General features: G+C 46.2%; 1 protein-coding gene across 1 annotated transcript in view; it reads right to left on the bottom strand.

Annotated features, from left to right (window-relative positions):
- Positions 1–11340, bottom strand: part of LOC124776152 (transient receptor potential cation channel subfamily A member 1-like) — an 87444-nt gene extending 76104 nt beyond the window's left edge. Inside the window, exon 1 of the mRNA XM_047250993.1 lies at positions 11033–11340. Within this exon, the coding sequence (XP_047106949.1) occupies positions 11033–11340 (308 nt within the window). The remainder of the gene's footprint in view (positions 1–11032) is intronic.
- Positions 11341–20403: the final 9063 nt, after the last annotated feature.

The following is a 20403-nucleotide window of genomic DNA, read 5'->3' as shown; positions in this document are numbered from 1 at the left end:
CCCGCCCCCTTCAGGGGGAATCGAAACTCAAAAAAGGGGAAAAAAAACCTCGCCAGTCGGTCAGTCGCGGTCAGTTTGGGTGAGTCTGGAGTCAGTCTGGGGTCAGTCTCTCCTCGCCAGCTTGCTAGTCTGTCTCTTGTCCGAATTTGTGGCGCAGTGAGAGAACTCAACGAGTGATCGCCCGGTCGGGGGCTTAGTTCCTGTATCTGAGTCTGCACGTTAGGCCGCCAGTCTGCTCGAGTTGCTCAGGCAACGGTCGTTGGCGGTTGGATCGGTCGGTTGGTTGGTCGCGCACTGAGACACAAGATGACTTGTCCGTCTTGAGCGTCGGCGCATGTGAGGTCGTCACGTGAGTCCAGTGGGCCGCGCAGTATAGCGAGGGGTAGTGGCTTCGCGGTCGACACGAGAGCAACAGGAGTCAACCGACAACATCAGTCTGGCCGGTGCGAGCTGCGACGCTGTGGTGTAACTGGTTCTCCGAGCGCTTCTGGGCCCCTTCAGTTACCATCTTGTGCAGCTTGGCTCGCTCCTTTCCTGGTGCAGGGATGTCGTTTTGCCAGTGGACGTGTTTCCTCTGCATGGTTGGGTCCGAGCCAGTATTTCCGCCGTCGTGTGTCTGGAAGTGAGTGGGAGACGCACCAGCAGTGCAGTCGCGACGGAGCAGCAGTCGCCGACGGAGCAGCGGCCAGTCGGTCGGTTGGTGCGGACCAGGAAAGACGGGAGATCAGCGCGCCTTCCTGCGTCCGTTGAAGCGGCTGGCAGCGGACGGTTCGGGAGAGCGTTTTGGGAGTGCTGCACCAGGTCTTCTCCAGAAATGACAGTTTATTAAAAGTTAAGTGATTGGTGATATGTGTTGTGATTTACTCTTGTTAAATTCCACTTGTCTTCTTGGTCAGTCTCTCGTCCCCAGCTTGTTCGTCTGTCTCTCGTTCGCATTTGTTAGGCAGTTAGTGTCTGTCTGTCGTTCGGAGCTGCCTCTGTCATGTTTGTCGGATTCGATGTGTTAACGAATTTATTGCTTGAAGTGTAACGGCCGAATTCCTGTAATATGTTTTTATCTTGCCTATCATCTTGAGAGGCGGTATATGTGTACTGTAGAGCATGTTTGGCCAACCTTGTATAATTTTATTTAAGATTGCATTTTATGGGATTTTATTTAAATGGTCATTTTAGTATATAAAGTTGCCACCCTTCCACCTTAAGACCTTTCTCAGAAGTCAAAATCAAGTTGCACCTTCGGTGGCAAGTTAATCTTTTAATTATAGTGTTTTGTACCATTTCCATCCCTCCTATGGAGTGCATAGTTGTGTGCTTGTGTGAATTGTTAAAACTTTACTTTAAGGTAATGTGGTGTGTTGCAGATTTGCACCTGTGTAGTCTTTCAGAGGTTGTTGTGAGCGGTGGTGACCACGGCCGTGTCAAAAGGGAGCGGCAAGGTTCTCAGCTCGAAAGCTCATACACTCAAAAATTTGTTTCTTTCTGCCTATGAATAAATCGTAACTTGGTATTTAGAGGGTGCTTTCTGCTTATAATTTTAAATCTGTTTCTTTAAAAAAATGCTTTTAGGCACTATTAAAGTGAATTAAATTACCATTTCTTTTTGCTTATGATTTCATCAGTTACTCCCTGGCAACTACTTCCACGCTCACATAGTGTGATTAAATGTGTTAATGTTCTTGATGAATCGCTAGTAAATAAAATAAATTTTTAGGAATATTCTTTGAAATTAAAACCACGGTTCAATAACTACATGCTACATACAATTTATATAAAAGTGAACATTTTGTAGAAAGTTTCTGAGTTCTCTGTCCTTCTTCAAAAGTTGTGGATTACGCATATATCCCACACATTTCGTTATTTCTCTGTATGGGAAATTTATATTAGAAAAGGATGTATTTAACCATACATAAATTGACCCTAATCTGCATTTTCCAGACTGTGTCTTGTGTGTGTGTGTGTGTGTGTGTGTGTGTGTGTGTGTGTGTGTGTGTATGTATGTATGTTACTGTTTCTGCTAAGAGACGATGTATATCAAGCGTTCGTCCGTTAGAACCAGAGGTAATTTCGTTTATGGTTCTAAGTGCTGAACATTGTCTGCACTTCGTGGTCTAGTGCTGCTGAGCGGTAGCCCAGCGTATTCGGCCCTGCAATTAAAAAGCTGAGTGAAGTATACACCGATGAACTTGAGGGGGTATTATGTAGCGTCCGCCCAGACCAAATGATGAGAAGAATGAAGAACAAAATGAAAAAAAACCTGGTTAGCGCTGCCGCCTCTGGATTCTGCGGTTCGATTCCCAGCCAGATCGGAGATTCTCTCCACTAGGGGACTGGGTGTTTGCTGTTGCTGTCATCATTTCATCACATCATTAATGACGCACAACTCGCCGAAGTGATGTCAAATAGAAAGACTAACACTAGGTGGCTGAACTACTCCAAAGCCAATGGCCATTTAGGCCATACGATCATTTTATTTTTTTCTGAACGTTAATAGCTGGAAGTTATTTCGCAGTTACTTGGTTCATTCTATCCCATACGGCACCCCATTGTTTTGATAACATTATACATACAGAAGGTTTTGAATTTGGTTCACGGTTGTCGTGGTGTTGCCTCTTTATGGTATTGTGTCCATTTGGCGAAGACCGTCTGCTCACAAGCCAGAAGTAGCAGTAGGTTATATAGTGACGTCCGACTACATCACTTTCACTGTGATGCCTGTAACAAAATTAGCGATGAAGTTTTAAGACTTCAAGAACAGTGGATGACAGAAGACAGTGTAGCTAACACTGTTTCCCAACAACACAAAGGCCATTATGCCAGGCTAGAACACTTGCCAAATTTTCCACATTGTGCACAGCATAATCATAGCAGCGTGAATGTCAGTGACAACGCCAGTGAATTCAACTACTGCTTTGGAAGATTTGAATGTGAGTGTGTTGCTAGACAATGCCTGTGTGTGCAAAGACGTCGCAGCACCACACCACACAGAACCCACACTACCACATCAGTCCATTGCTGGCTCAACGTCTACACACATCAAAAAAAGTTTTGCATCACCTCGGTTCCGAGAGTTCCGGAACCTGTACAGAAAATTGGAATAGAGATCAACATAAAAATCATTTCCGCCCTTTTTATTGCTCATGAAAACCACGCATTGCATGTTGTAACATCATACAGCAAGACCTTCAGAGGTGGTGGTCCAGATTGATGTATACACGGGTACCTCTAATACCCAGTACCACGTTCTCTTGCACTGATGCATGCCTGCAGTCGTCGTGGCATACTATCCACAAATTCATCAAGGCACTGTTGGTCCCGATTGTCCCACTCTTCAACGGCTATTCGGCGTAGATCCCTCAGAGTGGTTGGTGGGTCACATCGTCCATAAACTGCCCTTTTCAATCTGTCCCAGGAATGTTCGATAGGGCTCATATCTGGAGAACATGCTGGCCACTCTAGTCGAACGATGTCGTTATCCTGAAGAAGTCCTTCACAAGATGTGCATGATGGGGGCGTGAATTGTCGGCCATGACGACGAATGACTCGCCTATGTGCCGCTGATATGGTTGCACTATCGGTCGGAGGATGGCGTTCACGTATCGTACAGCTGTTACTGCGCCTTCCATGATCACCAGCGGCGTACGTCGGCCCCACATAATGCCACCACAAAACAGCAGGGAACCCCAGCCTTTCTGCACTCGCTGGCCACTGTGTCTAAGGCGTTCAGCCTGACCAGGTTGCCTCCAAACACGTCCCCGACATTTGTCTGGTTGCAGGAATGTACGACACTCGTCGGTGAAGAGAACGTGATGCCAGTCCTGAGCGGTCCATTCGACATGTTGCTGAGCCCGCCTGTACCGCCCTGCATGGTGTCGTGGTTGCAAAGATGGACCTCGCCATGGACGTCGGGAGTGAAGTTGCGCATCATGCAGCCTATTGCGCACAGTTTGAGGCGTAACACGACGTCCTGTGGCTGCACGAAAAGCATTTGTCAACAAGGTGGCGTTGCTGTCAGGGTTCCTGCGAGACAGAATCTGTAGGTAGCAGTCATCGACTGCAGTAGTAGCCCTTGGGCGGCCTGAGCGGGGCATGTCATCGACAGTTCCTGTTCAAAAATGGTTCAAATGGCTCTGAGCACTATGGGACTTAACTTCTAAGGTCATCAGTCCCCTAGAACTTAGAACTACTTAAACCTAACTAACCTAAGGACATCACACACATCCATGCCCGAGGCAGGATTCGAACCTGCGACCGTAGCGGTCGCGCGGTTCAAGACTGTAGCGCCTTTAACCGCTTGGCCACCCCGGCCGGCGACAGTTCCTGTCTCTCTGTGCCTCATCCATGTCCGAACAACATCGCTTTGGTTCACTCCGAGATGCCTGGACACTTCCCTTGTTGAGAGCCCTTCCTGGCACAAAGTAACAATGTGGACGCGATTGAACCGCGGTACTGTCCGTCTAGGCGTGGTTGAACTACAGATAACACGAGCCGTGTACCTCCTTCCTGATGGAATGACTGGAACTGATCGGCTATCGGGCCCCCTGCGTCTAATAGGCATGGTTGTTTACATCTTTGGGCGGGTTTAGCGCCATCTCTATACAACACATCAGGCATTACAGTGCTATAAACAGCCCCTATGCCTTTCCATGTTAATTTTCTGTCACCAAAATTTAAGCTTGTTACAGCAGAGGTACACGTAATTGCTCTGAAACTACGATGAAATTTTTCTCTTTTAGGACTATAGTACTAGCTGTAGAATTTAGTAATAGTTCCATTTTAAAAAGTTAAATTGATACCGAAATCTCCGTAATTAATATAGGTATGGAAAGAGGCTATATATTATTCACTGAGGATTTTCTAAAAATTCATCTCGATTTAAACAGAATTACACTATTTTAAACGGTTCTGAACCACGTCGCATAATCCGCTACCGTTTCGCGCGCAACATAAAGCAGTTACTGCTCCAGGTAGTGCACCGCGCACTGTGTACGCTGTGGTGACAAAAGTCGTGAGATACGTCGTAATATCGCGTTGGACCTCCTTTTTCCCGCATAGTACAGCAGCTCGGACGTGCCATGGACAAGTCGCTGAAAGTCCCCTGCAGAAATAATGAGCCAGGCTACCTCTATAGGCGTCCATAATTGTGAAAGTGTAGCCGGTGCAGGCTTTTGTGCGCGAACTGACGTCTGGATTACGTCCCATAAATAATCTATGGGTGGCCAAATCATTCGCTCGAACTGTCCAGAGTGTTCTTCAAACCAATAGCTAACGATTGTGGTCTGGTAGCATGGCACACTATCATCCATAAAAATTCAGTCATTGTTTGGGAACTTGAAGTTCGCGAACGGCTGCAAATGGCCTCCTTTAGCCGAACCAGTCAATGAGCGTTTCAGTTGGACCAGAGGGTCCAGTCCATTGCATGTAAACGCAGCCCACACCATTAAGGAGTAACTACCAGCTTGTGCAGCGTGTTGTTGACAACTTGAGTCCATGGATTCGGGTCTGCACCTCCCTACCGTCAGCTCTTACCAACTGAATTCGGGCCTCATCTGACCAGGCCACAGTTTTATAGTCATCTAGGGTCCAAACGATACGATCACGAGCCCAGGAGAGGAGCTGCAGGCGATGTCGTGCTGTTTGCAAAGGCACTCGCGTCGGTCATCTACTTCCATGGTCCATTAACACCAAATGTCACCGCACTGTCCTAACGGATACGTTCGTCGTACGTCTCCCATCGTCTTCTGCGACTGCTTCACGTAGTGTTGCTTGTCTGTCAGCACTGACATCACTACGCAAAAGTCACTGCTCTCAGCTGTTAAGCGAAGGCCGTCGGCCACTGCGTTGCCTGTGGTGAGAGGTACCGACCGAAATGTGGTATTCTCTGCACACTCCTGACTCTGTGAATTTCGGGATATTGAATTCCCTAACGATTTCCGAAATGTAATTTCCCATGCGCCTAGCTCCAACTACCATTCCGCTTTCAAGGTTTGTTAATTCCCGTCTGGTGACCATAATCGCATTGGAAACCTTCTATCACGACTCACCTGAGCACAAATGACACCTCCGCCTTTTATACCCTTTTTGCGATACTACCGCAACCTGTATACTGTATATCTCTATCCCATGACTTTTGTCGCCTCAGTGTAAACCTGGTACTGCGCCGTACTATCCCTTACATACGGGTGGTACTCACAGAGTGCAGTCTCCCTCCCACCAACGTACTGTGTGCTTTAACCGTACAAATAACAATTTTTGAGCAGCCACATTTTTGCTCCTAGCAGAGGCATTGATAAACTGGTAAAATCTTACAATACTATACTCAATTTCAGACTGCTTTGTTGTTGTTGTTGCAGAGATGTAAGGTGACTTGCAAGGAATAGTCTAGCAATCCGAAGACTGATTTGATAGAGTTCTCCGTGCTAGACTCTTCCATGCAAGCCACTTTAAATCTTTGCATAAATATCTCAACCGGTTGATTCTTCTACATGTTGTGTATTACCCATCTTTCCCTACACCCTACGCTAACGTTTCTCACCCTATACTAACGTTTCTTAGAATTTCAAACATTTATTCTCTACTCAATCAGAAATCCGAAAAGAATCTTTCATACCAACCAGTTTTGATTCAAAAGACAATGCTTTTGACAAAAAAATTTACAGATTTCGGCACAAAATTCGCTGATTTCGAGATAAAATTAAATGATTTAGCCTCAAAATTCAAACTCATCTTTCCCTATAGCTTGCATAGTTGTTTGTAATTCTGTATCTTCCTTAGTAAAGGGAGACTTGAAAACTGAGCTCAGTTTTTCTGCTTTTGCTTCATGTATAGCCCCCTTGTTAGAATCTGTGTCCCTCTAGGTATAGTCTGGCGCCTGTTATGCAGTAGCCATTGTTTCTTTCAGTGAATATATACCATACAGGGTTCTTACCATTATGAACTGTTCTACTAGGTACCTAGTTACTCTGCACATCTACATACATGCTCCGCAAACCACCGTAAACGACTATCTAGAAGCCTCATTACGATACCCAATTTCTCGCATGTTATCTTCGTGGACCTTACGCGAAATGTACGTTGACGGCTGAAGAGTCTTTCTGCAGTCGGCCTCAAATACCGGTTATCTAAATTTGCGCAATAGTGCCCTGCGGAAAGAGCATCGTCTTTCCTCCAGGGATCCCATTCGAGTTCACGGTGCACCTCCGTAATACTTGTGCGCTGATCGAACCTACTGGTAACAAATCTAGGAGCCTGTCTCTGAGTTGCTTCGATGTCTTCCATTAATCCAACCACGTGAGGAACCCAAACACTCTACCGACAAGCTCACCAATCCATTTAAACTGGAAAAGATGATGAAATGGGTGCAGAACATTCATATGAGAGAACCGAAATTTTCTCGTATTTTCATTTACTTCAAAAAGTCATGATTACTGCTTTGAACTGCTGACAAAATTGCTCTGAGCACTATGGGACTTAACATCTATGGTCATCAGTCCCCTAGAACTTAGAACTACTTAAACCTAACTAACCTAAGGACAGCACACAACACCCAGCCATCACGAGGCAGAGAAAATCCCTGACCCCGCCGGGAAAACTGCTGACAAAATTTTTATTTAAACAACCAGTTTTGGTCAGTATACCATCATCAGGTTCTTGAAAGCATTTACAGCATCATATTAGGCGAATATATAATCACTGACGGCAGATAATAAAAACACGAATTAGTCAGTGTTGCGACATCGTAATTTAAATTACATCATCTATATGTAAACTATTCTAGGCAGTGCATTCTTTCATGTTACATCAGCAGCCGGCATTAACGCTGTGGGACGCACACCATATGGAGCTGTAAATGCTTTTAAGAATCTGATGATGGTCAGTCCACTAAAACTAGCTGTTTAAATAAAGATTTTGTCAGCGGCTTAAGGCGATATTCATGTCATCTTTCAAAAATCTACGAGATGTGGGGCACCACGGCAGTCTGTGTCACGTCTCCATGCCGGCCCATAAAAACGACTGACAAATACATAGTGCTATACGCTGTTGGAGGAGAGTCATATGACCGTCTGGTACATTCTACACCAACTACAGTGCTCGAAGGTGACTAGTGTTTTTTTTTACGCGGTGAGCTTAGGTGGATCATAAACACTCAATATTGACTTAGTTACAGGATGTTTGTATAACCACCTCGGTTGCACAAAATTATTGTCAAATTGACCATGGCTTCGACTGCATTAAGGCAGTCTTCATCAGAATACAAAATTACATAGGATTACATCTGGTGTGATTACGTGTAATTCTATGTATTTTTTTTATTATGATCAAGACTGCCTTAGTGCAGTCGAAACCATGGTCAATTGCTGGCCGGAGTGGCCGAGCGGTTCTAGGCGCTACAGTCCGGAACCGCGCGACCGCTACGGTCGCAGGTTCGAGTCCTGCATCGGGCATGGATGTGTACGATGTCCTTAGGTTAGTTAGGTTTAAGTAGTTGTAAGTTCTGGGGGACTGATGACCACAGCAGTTAAGTCCCATAGCGCTCGGAGCCATTTGAACCATTTTGAACCATGGTCAATCTGACAATAATTTTGTTCAACCGAGTTAGCCACACATACATCCTGTAACTAAAAAACGTACGGTTGCTGGATCTCAGCCAATAAAAATGTTTATAATTTCAATATTAACTTAGTCTATAACAACCATTAATTAAACATATCTTGCATTTTGACTGACTTATAATTATACAGCAAGCCATTCTATACATCTCTTTATAGTACACGTTTTGCAGACAAGCACGTGTCAAATTCGCTGAAAGTTGATTTTTGTGTTTAAAAACACACTATTTTAAGAAAAAAAAGACTCGCCATGAGGAATGATTCGAAGCGGACGAAAATCAGTAGATGTGATGGACATATACTGACAGATAAATGATTACAGTTTCAGAAAAAATTGGTGACTTCTTCAAGAGAAACAGCTTCAGAAATTCAGCAAGTAAACAACGTGTTGCTCCACCTCTGGCCCTTATGATAGCAGTTATTCGGCTTCACATTGGCTACCAGGACACGGTTTTAGTTTGGCAGAACGATTCGAAACGAATAACTAAGTTGTGCTCTTTGAGACTTTCCAGACGTAATAACTGTTACAGTGGTTCACGGCTGTAGCGTCGGATAATGTTGTGATAGCTGGATATCCTCCTGAGGGAAATCGTGCCAAGTTCTGACCAATTGGCACGTTAGATGGTCAAAATCCCGAGATAGTTGGAGGACCGAGCCTATAACGCTCATAACGTTATCAGTTGGGGAGAGATCTGGTGACCTTGCTCCCAAGCACGAAGACAAGCAGCAGAAGCTCTCGCTGTATGCAGGCGGGCATTATCTTGCTGAAATGTAAGGCCGGGATGACTTGCCATGGAGGTCAACAAAACGAGGCGTAGAATATCGTCGACGTAACACTACGCTGTAACTGTGCCGCGGATGGCACCAAAGAGTTCCTGATATGAAAAGAAAAGGCATCTCGGAGCATCACTCCTAGTTGTCGGGCAAAATGGTGGGCGATAGTTTGGTATCCCACCGCTGTCTGGGACGTCTCCAAACACATCTTCGCTCGTCATCAGGACTCACTTCGAAGCGGGACCCATCACTGAAGACAATTCTACTCCAGTCAATGAGATTCCAGGCCGAGGACGTGTCTGGATACGCCCCAGGCAGCAGTGGGTTACCAACCTGACAGGACAGTGTTACATCAACGATATTCCACGCCCTCTTTTGTTGCCCTTCATGGCAAGCCATCCTGCGCTTACATTTCAGCAAGATAATGCTCGCCCACACAGGGCAACAGTTTCTACTGCATGTCTTCGTGTTTGGCCAGCTAGATTACCGGATCTCTCCTCAATTGACAACGTGAAACACGTATGTATTCAGTAGCAGCGATGGCGAGGCATGACAGAATCTCTGACCAGAGAGTTATTTATCGTTGCTAGTCTGCGCTTGACCGCGCGTGAGTGCAGTTGTTGTACGTAGCGAGTCGCGAGAGCATGTAATTGCAGTTGCGAGTTAGCAGTTGCGAGTCGCAGTTGTGTGTGAGGAGTCGGCGGGCGTCGACATGGGTCTCTGGTCAAGGTTCGGGACGAGGTATATTGTTAAGTAAGGTAATGAAGCAGCATTGCGCGCATCTGATAATGTAATGTATGTTAATTGTAATTAATTTGTTCAAGAAATGCCCCAATAATAATTTTGTTTTCAAAGCAATCATTTTAAAGAAAAGAATCATTCCAATTGAAACAATATTTCCTATGCTTTTCCTCCCAGAATCAATTTTTCAGGTTAATTATTGCACAGGGCCTAAGGTCAGCGATGCTGCCCTATTATTGTGGGTTTAAGGATTAATATTCATTTCTCAATTTTTGTGTCGAGTTTACATTGGGTCATTATTGTTCAGTAATTTTGTGGGGACTTAACATTTTTTGCACATTTTTATTATCATTGAGTTTTATTACTGTGGGAAGCTAACATTCGGCTCTATTTCATTATCATAGACTTTTCTTTTATTTCTGCTGGGAGGTTACGTGTAGCACGATGCCCATTTACATTTAATTATTGTCATTTCAAAATTTTGTGGGGAGGTTACAAACGTCATGAGCATTATCAGCAGGGTCCTCCATCTATCTCGGGATTTTGACCATCTAACGCACAATTGGACAGAATTTGGCACGACATCGCTCAGGAGTATATCCAACAATATTGTCAATCAATGCCAACACGAATTACTGCCTGCATGAGGGCTAGAGGTGGACAAACGCGTTATTGACTGGCTCAATTTATGAAACACTTTCTCTTGAATAATTTATCCAGTTTTTCAGAGACTGTAATCATTCTGTGCATGTACTTCAAATCTACCGATTTCTTTCCAATTCGGATAATTCCTTCGTGGTGCGTCATTTTTCATGTCTTAGAGTGAACCTTAAGAGTTAACCCTACATTACAACACTGAGAGAGTGAGTGGTAGATATATTTCATTTTCATTTTAAGCGATGGACTGGTACCTGCAGCTGTCGATTATGGCGGCAGCTGCGCGAGGCAGTGCGTAGAGCGCTGCTAGGTGCAGAGCGGTGAAGCCTTCGTCGTCGGCGCGGTTAACGTCGAACAGTGGGCAGTCGACGAGGGCGGCGACGCACGCCTCCAGCCGCACCGCCAGCTTCTTGTCTGCGGGCGCGTCGCGGAAGCCCAGCACAGCCCAGTGCAGCGCCGTGCGGCCGCACGCCGTCTGCGCGCTCACCCGCGTCTTCTTGTGCGACAGCAGCTCCTGCAGCGCCGCCACGTTGCCGCTCCTGCAGATGACACCAGTTGTCATGGCCGCTGCTGTCACTTACATCAGAAATGTATTCGACTATAATACCACAGTCTAACATGTATAGTCGCGAGGTTCACTGACATGAAATTTGAGTCAGTGCCATCGATGCTCGGTTGGGTTGTGCTGAGTTTGGGGCTCTATAATCTTGAATATGCTGCAAACTGCGAGCCTGACCTCCCTCCCCCCTCCACTCCCGAACTCACTGTCCCCGTCTGCCCTCTTGATGACCCCCCCCCCCCCTCTTCAGCGGAGGACATTATCCATGACCATTGTCCTCCAGAATGTCCATGCCTTTTAACGTTCCCATACCGTCCAACAGATCTCCCTGGCAGCCCGTTCCATCTTCCATCTCAATACCTTCGCCACCTACTCCCATAACCAGGCCCACATTACCTTCTCCCGTCTTGACACCCTCGTTTAAACCTCACCATGGCATGACAGCACTGTATCTTATTTAACAACATCCGCTCCCTCCCTACCAACAAGAACCTCCTCATGCACACTCTCCTCACCCACTGCGTGGATGCCTTCCTCCTTAATGAAACCTTTCTCCAACTCACATCGTCAGCACATCTCCCTACCTCCTCCACTATTCTGACAATCCCCACCCAATGGCGTGTGGCGACGTCGCCATTGACTACCTTCGCCAAATCCCTGTTGGACTCCAACCTCTCCTCTCTGACCCCACTGAACACCTAATCCTTAGCCTCTTCTTCCCCGGCGTTACTGTTACCTGCGCCACCACCTAAGTCCGTCCTGCAGCCCCCATCCTGCTTGACTTCCTTTCCCACATTCACCATACCTTCTTCTCCTATGTGATTGCCGCCGACCTCCACATCGATAGTCATTCCACCATCCAGCTCCGGCGGTGGCATCGGTTCCTCCCCTCCCTGCAAGGTGATCTCCTCCCCCTTCCGTAACACACCCACTCTGAATCCAGTACCACTCCTGATGTGGTCCTGGCCTCCCTCAACCTCCTTGGACGCATAGTGGTGGAAGTACTAGACCCCATTGGTAGTGACCATCTCCCTGTCCTCCTTACCATGTCAGACGGATGTAACCCCCGTCTCGCTCCCTGCAACGACGCTCCCCCAAAATATGTCCATAACTATGTCCATAATTATTTTTCTGTGCAATTTTCGAAACATTTACCACACACTTGTTTGCAAAAGTTAAGGACGAAAGTAAATTTCGAAAGATGTGTTACTTTCGGCCATACCTGGACGATACATAGAAAGAACTGGTACAGCATAGTACAGAAGGTAACTGAAAAAAATACGCAATGCGACGAACAGAAATGGCACTTTTATTGAAACACAATAGTTACACTGAAGTCACTGCAAAGTATGATGGTTCCTGGTCATTGGAAAAGGCAGAACACGGTTCTTAACAGGGTCTTTGATCATGACGGTCGGCAAAACATGCTCTGCAACGTGCACCCATGCTGGCCACCAGGTTGGTGAGGCGCTGTTAGTATAGGGTGTTCCATTTCTCCACCAGCGGGACAACTGTTGGATGGTCGCTGGTGCATGTGAGCGTGCTGCAAAACATTTCCTTAACGCATCCCACACGTGCTAGATGGGTTTTGAGTCGGAAGAACGGGCAGGCCAGTCTCTTCGCCGAATATTCTCTCGTCACAAGAAATCCTCCACATGCGCCATTTGATGCGATCGATCATTATCATCCATAAAAATCAAGTCATGGCGGAATGCAACCCTGAAAAGACGCAGAGGAGGGAAGAGGTATCGTGTCACAACAACGCTAACCGGTTCCATGTACAAAGATTTGGTGGTTAGCAAACCCATGCAACATTATGCCTCTCCACACCATAGCACTTGGCAAAACCAAAACTATCACATTCAGCGATGCTCCTTGGCGTATTCTGCGTTCTCATCTCTCGCCTTAGGAGGTTACACCCAGAATCACCAGTCATGCTGAATCTGCTCTCATCCGAGAAGAACACACGACCCCTCACCTCGTTGGTACAGTCACTATGCTCTTGGCGCCATCACAGATGGTGCCACCGATGCACAGGCGCCAGTGGAACGCAACGTCCTGGACGTCGGACAAAGAGACCACCACCATGCAGTCGACGTGCCACTATGGAGGATGACATCACGTAGCTTGCAGTTGTGTTAAATATCGTTGCAATTGCACCTACTGTTTGACGGGGCTCCCGTCTTGCCCGTTGCACAATGTAGCGGTCGTGTGCTGCAGTAGTTGACCGTGGTCGACTACCCCCTCTCTTTCGGACAGCAGCGCCAGTGGGTCGGAACACTCCCGAAGAACGTGAAATGATGCTGTACCACACTCCTGGGCTACAATAGTCGCACTCCGTCGTTGTATCAGTTTCTCGATGGTTCTTCAGCGTGTGAAGTCATCCAGATGTTGTCTGCGGGCCGTGCTGTAATCGAAACCACTGATTGACACCCACCTTCTTCTCCCGTTCCTTTAACTGCCTTGTGTTGCAGAGCCAACCCCATTTGGCGCTAATGGTCACTCTGACCTCATGCCATCCGACGTCAAGCTTTCTGTGCTCGAGTGGGAGACCTCTGACTACGTGCTCCCGCAGTTTCATTCATTTCCACCGCTTAGTTAATATGTTATGTTACTTAATCTCTCGCCCTTCACTTTTGCACAGCTATGTATTACTAGCCTATTTTTCTCCATCCCGTATTTCATATGGTGAAAGCCGAATCCTGACAGCTGGCAGTGCTGTTGCCGTCTTTCAACAGCGGAACGCAAAAGCCTGCTGGAGATACCGTAGTTACGTAGCTGAAAGTAACGGTCGTCTATAGAGCTGTAATGTCACTGAGGCGTTTCCATTTTTACATATACAAAATCATGTGACGTGGCTGACTGTGGTAGACGCGCCTTACGGACTGTATGTAGCTACTGCTGCTGCCACAGTCTTTGCCGACACCGGGCAAGCGACTTTCAATTAAAATATCTCCCCTGCACGGGAATATACATGCTGGATGTGCGAGTGCAAGCTGTATACAGATGGCTGGCGATATATGGAAGTTTCGGTGTGGCCGTTAAACGAGCTCAGTCTAATGATAAGGCGACCGCTCGCACTAAGCGGGAAATCCGGGTTCAAGCTCCATGCCGTCATTCCATTATACAGCTGATGGTTGACCATATTCGCGACTGCGAATACATTTCATGTCTTTCATAATGGCTGTAGTCGCCGCACTGACTGTTCCTTCAAACACGCATGCACGCTCAAAGGAACATTGCGCTGTTCTTCTGGACAACGCAGGCGCTACAATATTGTATTTCTTTTATAGTTTGTAGTGTTTGTTGTGAACCGGATTTCGGTTTTTATGCCATCTTCAGGAAACTCAACACAATTGTAAGTAGATAGTCCACGCAATGTCACTGAGAGTCTTGAGCTGTCCTTCAGGATGTGTGGCTTTTTACGACTGTATATTTATACAAAAACAAAAACATAGTGAAATTTACCAAGAAGTTAAAAGATCTTATATTACCTTGTACTCGAAGAGTAAAAGTGTAAGAATTTGCAGGCAAAAAACAGTACACAAGTGAGTTCTGGCACAGACTGCTAAGTTATGTTGACAACATAACTTAAGAATGTGAAGAATAATAGAGGAATGTGCCGCGTGCTATTAGCCGAGCGGTCTCAGGCGCTGCAGTCATGGACTGTGTGGCTGTCCTGGCGGAGGTTCGAGTCCTCCCTCGGGCATGGGTGTGTGTGTTAGTCCATAGGCCCGCCACGAATTCCTTTCCTGTGCTAACCTCTTCATCTCAGAGTAGCACTTGCAACCTACGTCCTCAATTATTTGCTGTCTTCCTCTACAGTTTTTGCCCTCTACAGCTCCCTCTAGTACCATGGAAGTCATTCCCTCATGTCTTAGCAGATGTCCTATCATCCTGTCCCTTCTCCTTATCAGTGTTTTCCACATATTCCTTTCCTCTCCGATTCTGCGTAGAACCTCCTCATTCCTTACCTTATCAGTTCACCTAATTTTCAACATTCGTCTATAGCACCACATCTCAAATGCTTCGATTCTCTTCTGTTCCGGTTTTCCCACAGTCTATGTTTTACTACCATACAATGCTGTACTCCAGACGTACATCCTCAGAAATTTCTTCCTCAAATTAAGGCCGGTATTTGATATTATTAGACTTCTCTTGGCCAGAAATGCCTTTTTTGCCATAGCGAGTCTGCTTTTGATGTCCTCCTTGCTCCGTCCGTCATTGGTTATTTTACTGCCTAGGTAGCAGAATTCCTTAACTTCAATGACTTCGTGACCATCAATCCTGATGTTAAATTTCTCGCTGTTCTCATTTCTACTACTTCTCATTACCTTCGTCTTTCTCCGATTTACTCTCAAACTGTGTACTCATTAGACTGTTTATTCCGTTCAGCAGATCATTTAATTCTTCTTCACTTTCACTCAGGATAGCAATGTCATCAGCGAATCGTATCATTGATATCCTTTCACCTTGTATTTTAATTCCACTCCTGAACCTTTCTTTTATTTCCATCATTGCTTCCTCGACGTACAGATTGAAGAGTAGGGGCGAAAGGTTACAGCCTTGTCTTACACCCTTCTTAATACGAGCACTTCGTTCTTGATCGTCCACTCTTATTATTCCCTCTTGGTTGTTGTACATATTGTATATGACCCGTCTCTCCCTATAGCTTACCCCTACTTTTTTCAGAATCTCGAACAGCTTGCACCATTTTATACTATCGAACACTTTTTCCAGGTCGACAAATCCTATGAAAGTGTCTTGATTTTTCTTTAGCCTTGCTTCCATTATTAGCCGTAATGTCAGAATTGCCTCTCTCGTCCCTTTACTTTTCCTAAAGCCAAATTGATCGTCACCTAGCGCATTCCCAATTTTCTTTTCCATTCTTCTGTATTTTATTCTTGTAAGCAGCTTCGATGCATGAGCTGCTAAGCTGATTGTGCGATAATTCTCGCACTTGTCAGCTCTTGCCGTCTTCGGAATTGTGTGGATGATGCTTTTCCGAAAGTCAGATGGTATGTCGCCAGACTCATATATTCTACACACCAACGTGAATAGTCGTTTTGTTGCCACTTCCCCCAATGATTTTAGAAATTCTGATGGAATGTTATCCATCCCTTCTGCCTTATTTGACCGTAAGTCCTCCAAAGCTCTTTTAAATTCCGATTCTAATACTGGATCCCCTATCTCTTCTAAATCGACTCCTGTTTCTTCTTCTATCACCCTCATAGAGGCTTTCAATGTATTCTTTCCACCTATCTGCTCTCTCCTCTGCATTTAACAGTGGAATTCCCGTTGCACTCGTAATGTTACCACCATTGCTTTTAATGTCACCAAAGGTTGTTTTGACTTTCCTATATGCTGAGTCTGTCCTTCCGACAATCATATCTTTTTCGATGTCTTCACATTTTTCCTGCAGCCGTTTCGTCTCAGCTTCCCTGCACTTCCTATTTATTTCACTCCTCAGCGACTTGTATTTCTGTATTCCTGATTTTCCCGGAACGTGTTTGTACTTCCTCCTTTCATCAATCAACTGAAGTATTTCTTCTGTTACCCATGGTTTCTTCGCAGCTACCTTCTTTGTACATATGTTTTCCTTCCCAACTTCTGTGATGGCCCTTTTTAGAGATGTCCATTCCTCTGCAACTGTACTGCCTACTGCGCTATTCCTTATTGCTGTATCTATAGCGTTAGAGAACTTCAAACGTATCTCGTCATTCCTTAGTACTTCCGTATCCCACTTGTTTGCGTATTGATTCTTCCTGACTAATGTCTTGAACTTCAGCCTACTCTTCATCACTACTATATTGTGATCTGAGTCTACATCTGCTCCTGGGTACGCCTTACAATCTAGTATCTGATTTCGGAATCTCTGTCTGACCATGATGTAATCTAATTGAAATCTTCCCGTATCTCCCGGCCTTTTCCAAGTATACCTCCTCCTCTTGTGATTCTTGAACAGGGTATTCGCTATTACTAGCTGAAACTTGTTACAGAACTCAATTAGTCTTCTCCTCTTTCATTCCTTGTCCCAAGCCCATATTCTCCTGTAACCTTTTCTTCTACTCCTTCCCCTACAACTGCATTCCAGTCGCCCATGACTATTAGATTTTCGTCCCCCTTTACATACTGCATTACCCTTTCAATATCCTCATACACTTTCTCTATCTGTTCATCTTCAGCTTGCGACGTCGGCATGTATACCTGAACTATCGTTGTCGGTGTTGGTCTGCTGTCGATTCTGATAAGAACAACCCGGTCACTGAACTGTTCACAGTAACACACCCTCTGCCCTACCTTCCTATTCATAACGAATCCTAAACCTGTTATACCATTTTCTGCTGCTGTTGACATAACCCGATACTCATCTGACCAGAAATCCTTGTCTTCCTTCCACTTCACTTCACTGACCCCTACTATATCTAGATTGAGCCTTTGCATTTCCCTTTTCAGATTTTCTAGTTTCCCTACCACGTTCAAGCTTCTGACATTCCACGCCACCACTCGTAGAACGTTATCCTTTCGTAGATTATTCAATCTTTTTCTCTTGGTAACCTCCCCGTTGGGAGTCCCCTCCTGGAGATCCGAATGGGGGACTATTCCGGAATCTTTTGCCAATGGAGAGATCATCATGACACTTCTTCAGTTACAGGCCACATGTCCTGTGGATACACGTTACCTGTCTTTAATGCAGTGGTTTTCATTGCCTTCTGCATACTCATGTCGTTGATCATTGCTGATTCTTCCGCCTTTAGGGGCAATTTCCCATCCCTAGGACAAGAGAGTGCCCTGAACCTCTATCCGCTCCTCCGCCCTCTTTGACAAGGCCGTTGGCAGAATGAGGCTGACTTCTTATGCCGGAGGTCTTCGGCCGCCAATGCTGATCATTTATCAAAATTTAGGCAGTGGTGGGGATCGAACCCGGGACCGAAGACGTTTTTGATTATGAATCAAAGACGCTACCCCACGGGTGATCACTTTTTAGGTTATTAGGTTAGTAGTCTGTAAGCTTAGGGACTGATGACCTTAGCAGTTAAGTCCCATAAGATTTCACACACATTTGAACAATAGAGGAATGTGATGAACAGGCAAAGGGACGTTGCTAAAGGGGAGGAATAAGTCAATAGGACTTGGGTAGGGAACAACTATACTATTTACGACGTATGGACACCCTTGCTATGTCTTGGTAGGATTTCACAGGTAGTTGTCAGCAAACTAAAATCCAAGAAATATACAGCAGCTATTGGTACTAGGAATACTGTTGTCCACATTCTTCTCAACACTCCAGACATGAAAGCACCCTTAGAACAGAGTAGAATGTTGTGCAATTTGTGTGGCAAATTATATGAAGGTCAATGACGTAGGGCTATGACTACCAAACTGACTGAAAATGAAGGAAGTTGGAGACTGAATAAGAACGATTCCACCTTTGCTGAACATGCTCTGAATGAATGTCATTCTTATGATATTAAACGTGATGTGCACTAAAGATCCGAAACTAACATTCCCTGAAATTCTGGCTACCAATAAACACCTTCCACAGCATCCTGACTTAATCCTTAGTGATCAAGTACAGTTCCATTATTTACCCTTACTAAAATAGCACAAGCCAGTTCATATTTGTTTTCTCTCCATAAGGTAATATGCTTGTTGTAAATATTATAACTGTTTCCCACCCACAGTCCTCTAACAGTTTCCTTCAGTCTGTCCCCACCTCTTCTTTTGCCCGTTCATCATCATATTTTCCACTTATTTTGACCGTACAACATAGTAGTCTATGCGAGAACTCATTTGTATACTGTTTTTGATTATAAAGAAATATAACATTTATTTATTGATAGTTTCTTTGCGAATTTCGTTACGGTTGTGTTTTCGTATACACTCCTGGAAATGGAAAAAAGAACACATTGACACCGGTGTGTCAGACCCACCATACTTGCTCCGGACACTGCGAGAGGGCTGTACAAGCAATGATCACACGCACGGCACAGCGGACACACCAGGAACCGCGGTGTTGGCCGTCGAATGGCGCTAGCTGCGCAGCATTTGTGCACCGCCGCCGTCAGTGTCAGCCAGTTTGCCCTGGCACACGGAGCTCCATCGCAGTCTTTAACACTGGTAGCATGCCGCGACAGCGTGGACGTGAACCGTATGTGCAGTTGACGGACTTTGAGCGAGGGCGTATAGTGGGCATGCGGGAGGCCGGGTGGACGTACCGCCGAATTGCTCAACATGTGGGGCGTGAGGTCTCCACAGTACATCGATGTTGTCGCCAGCGGTCGGCGGAAGGTGCACGTGCCCGTCGACCTGGGACCGGACCGCAGCGACGCACGGATGCACGCCAAGACCGTAGGATCCTACGCAGTGCCGTAGGGGACCGCACCGCCACTTCCCAGCAAATTAGGGACACTGTTGCTCCTGGGGTATCGGCGAGGACCATTCGCAACCGTCTCCATGAAGCTGGGCTACGGTCCCGCACACCGTTAGGCCGTCTTCCGCTCACGCCCCAACATCGTGCAGCCCGCCTCCAGTGGTGTCGCGACAGGCGTGAATGGAGGGACGAATGGAGACGTGTCGTCTTCAGCGATGAGAGTCGCTTCTGCCTTGGTGCCAATGATGGTCGTATGCGTGTTTGGCGCCGTGCAGGTGAGCGCCACAATCAGGACTGCATACGACCGAGGCACACAGGGCCAACACCCGGCATCATGGTGTGGGGAGCGATCTCCTACACTGGCCGTACACCACTGGTGATCGTCGAGGGGACACTGAATAGTGCACGGTACATCCAAACCGTCATCGAACCCATCGTTCTACCATTCCTAGACCGGCAAGGGAAATTGCTGTTCCAACAGGACAATGCACGTCCGCATGTATCCCGTGCCACCCAACGTGCTCTAGAAGGTGTACGTCAACTACCCTGGCCAGCAAGATCTCCAGATCTGTCCCCCATTGAGCATGTTTTGGACTGGATGAAGCGTCGTCTCACGCGGTCTGCACGTCCAGCACGAACGCTGGTCCAACTGAGGCGCCAGGTGGAAATGGCATGGCAAGCCATTCCACAGG

Source organism: Schistocerca piceifrons, chromosome 1 (assembly GCF_021461385.2).
Source record: "Schistocerca piceifrons isolate TAMUIC-IGC-003096 chromosome 1, iqSchPice1.1, whole genome shotgun sequence".
Taxonomy (NCBI): domain Eukaryota; kingdom Metazoa; phylum Arthropoda; class Insecta; order Orthoptera; family Acrididae; genus Schistocerca; species Schistocerca piceifrons.
Note: the sequence above shows the minus strand (reverse complement) of the source record. Positions and strands in the feature narration are given on the sequence as shown.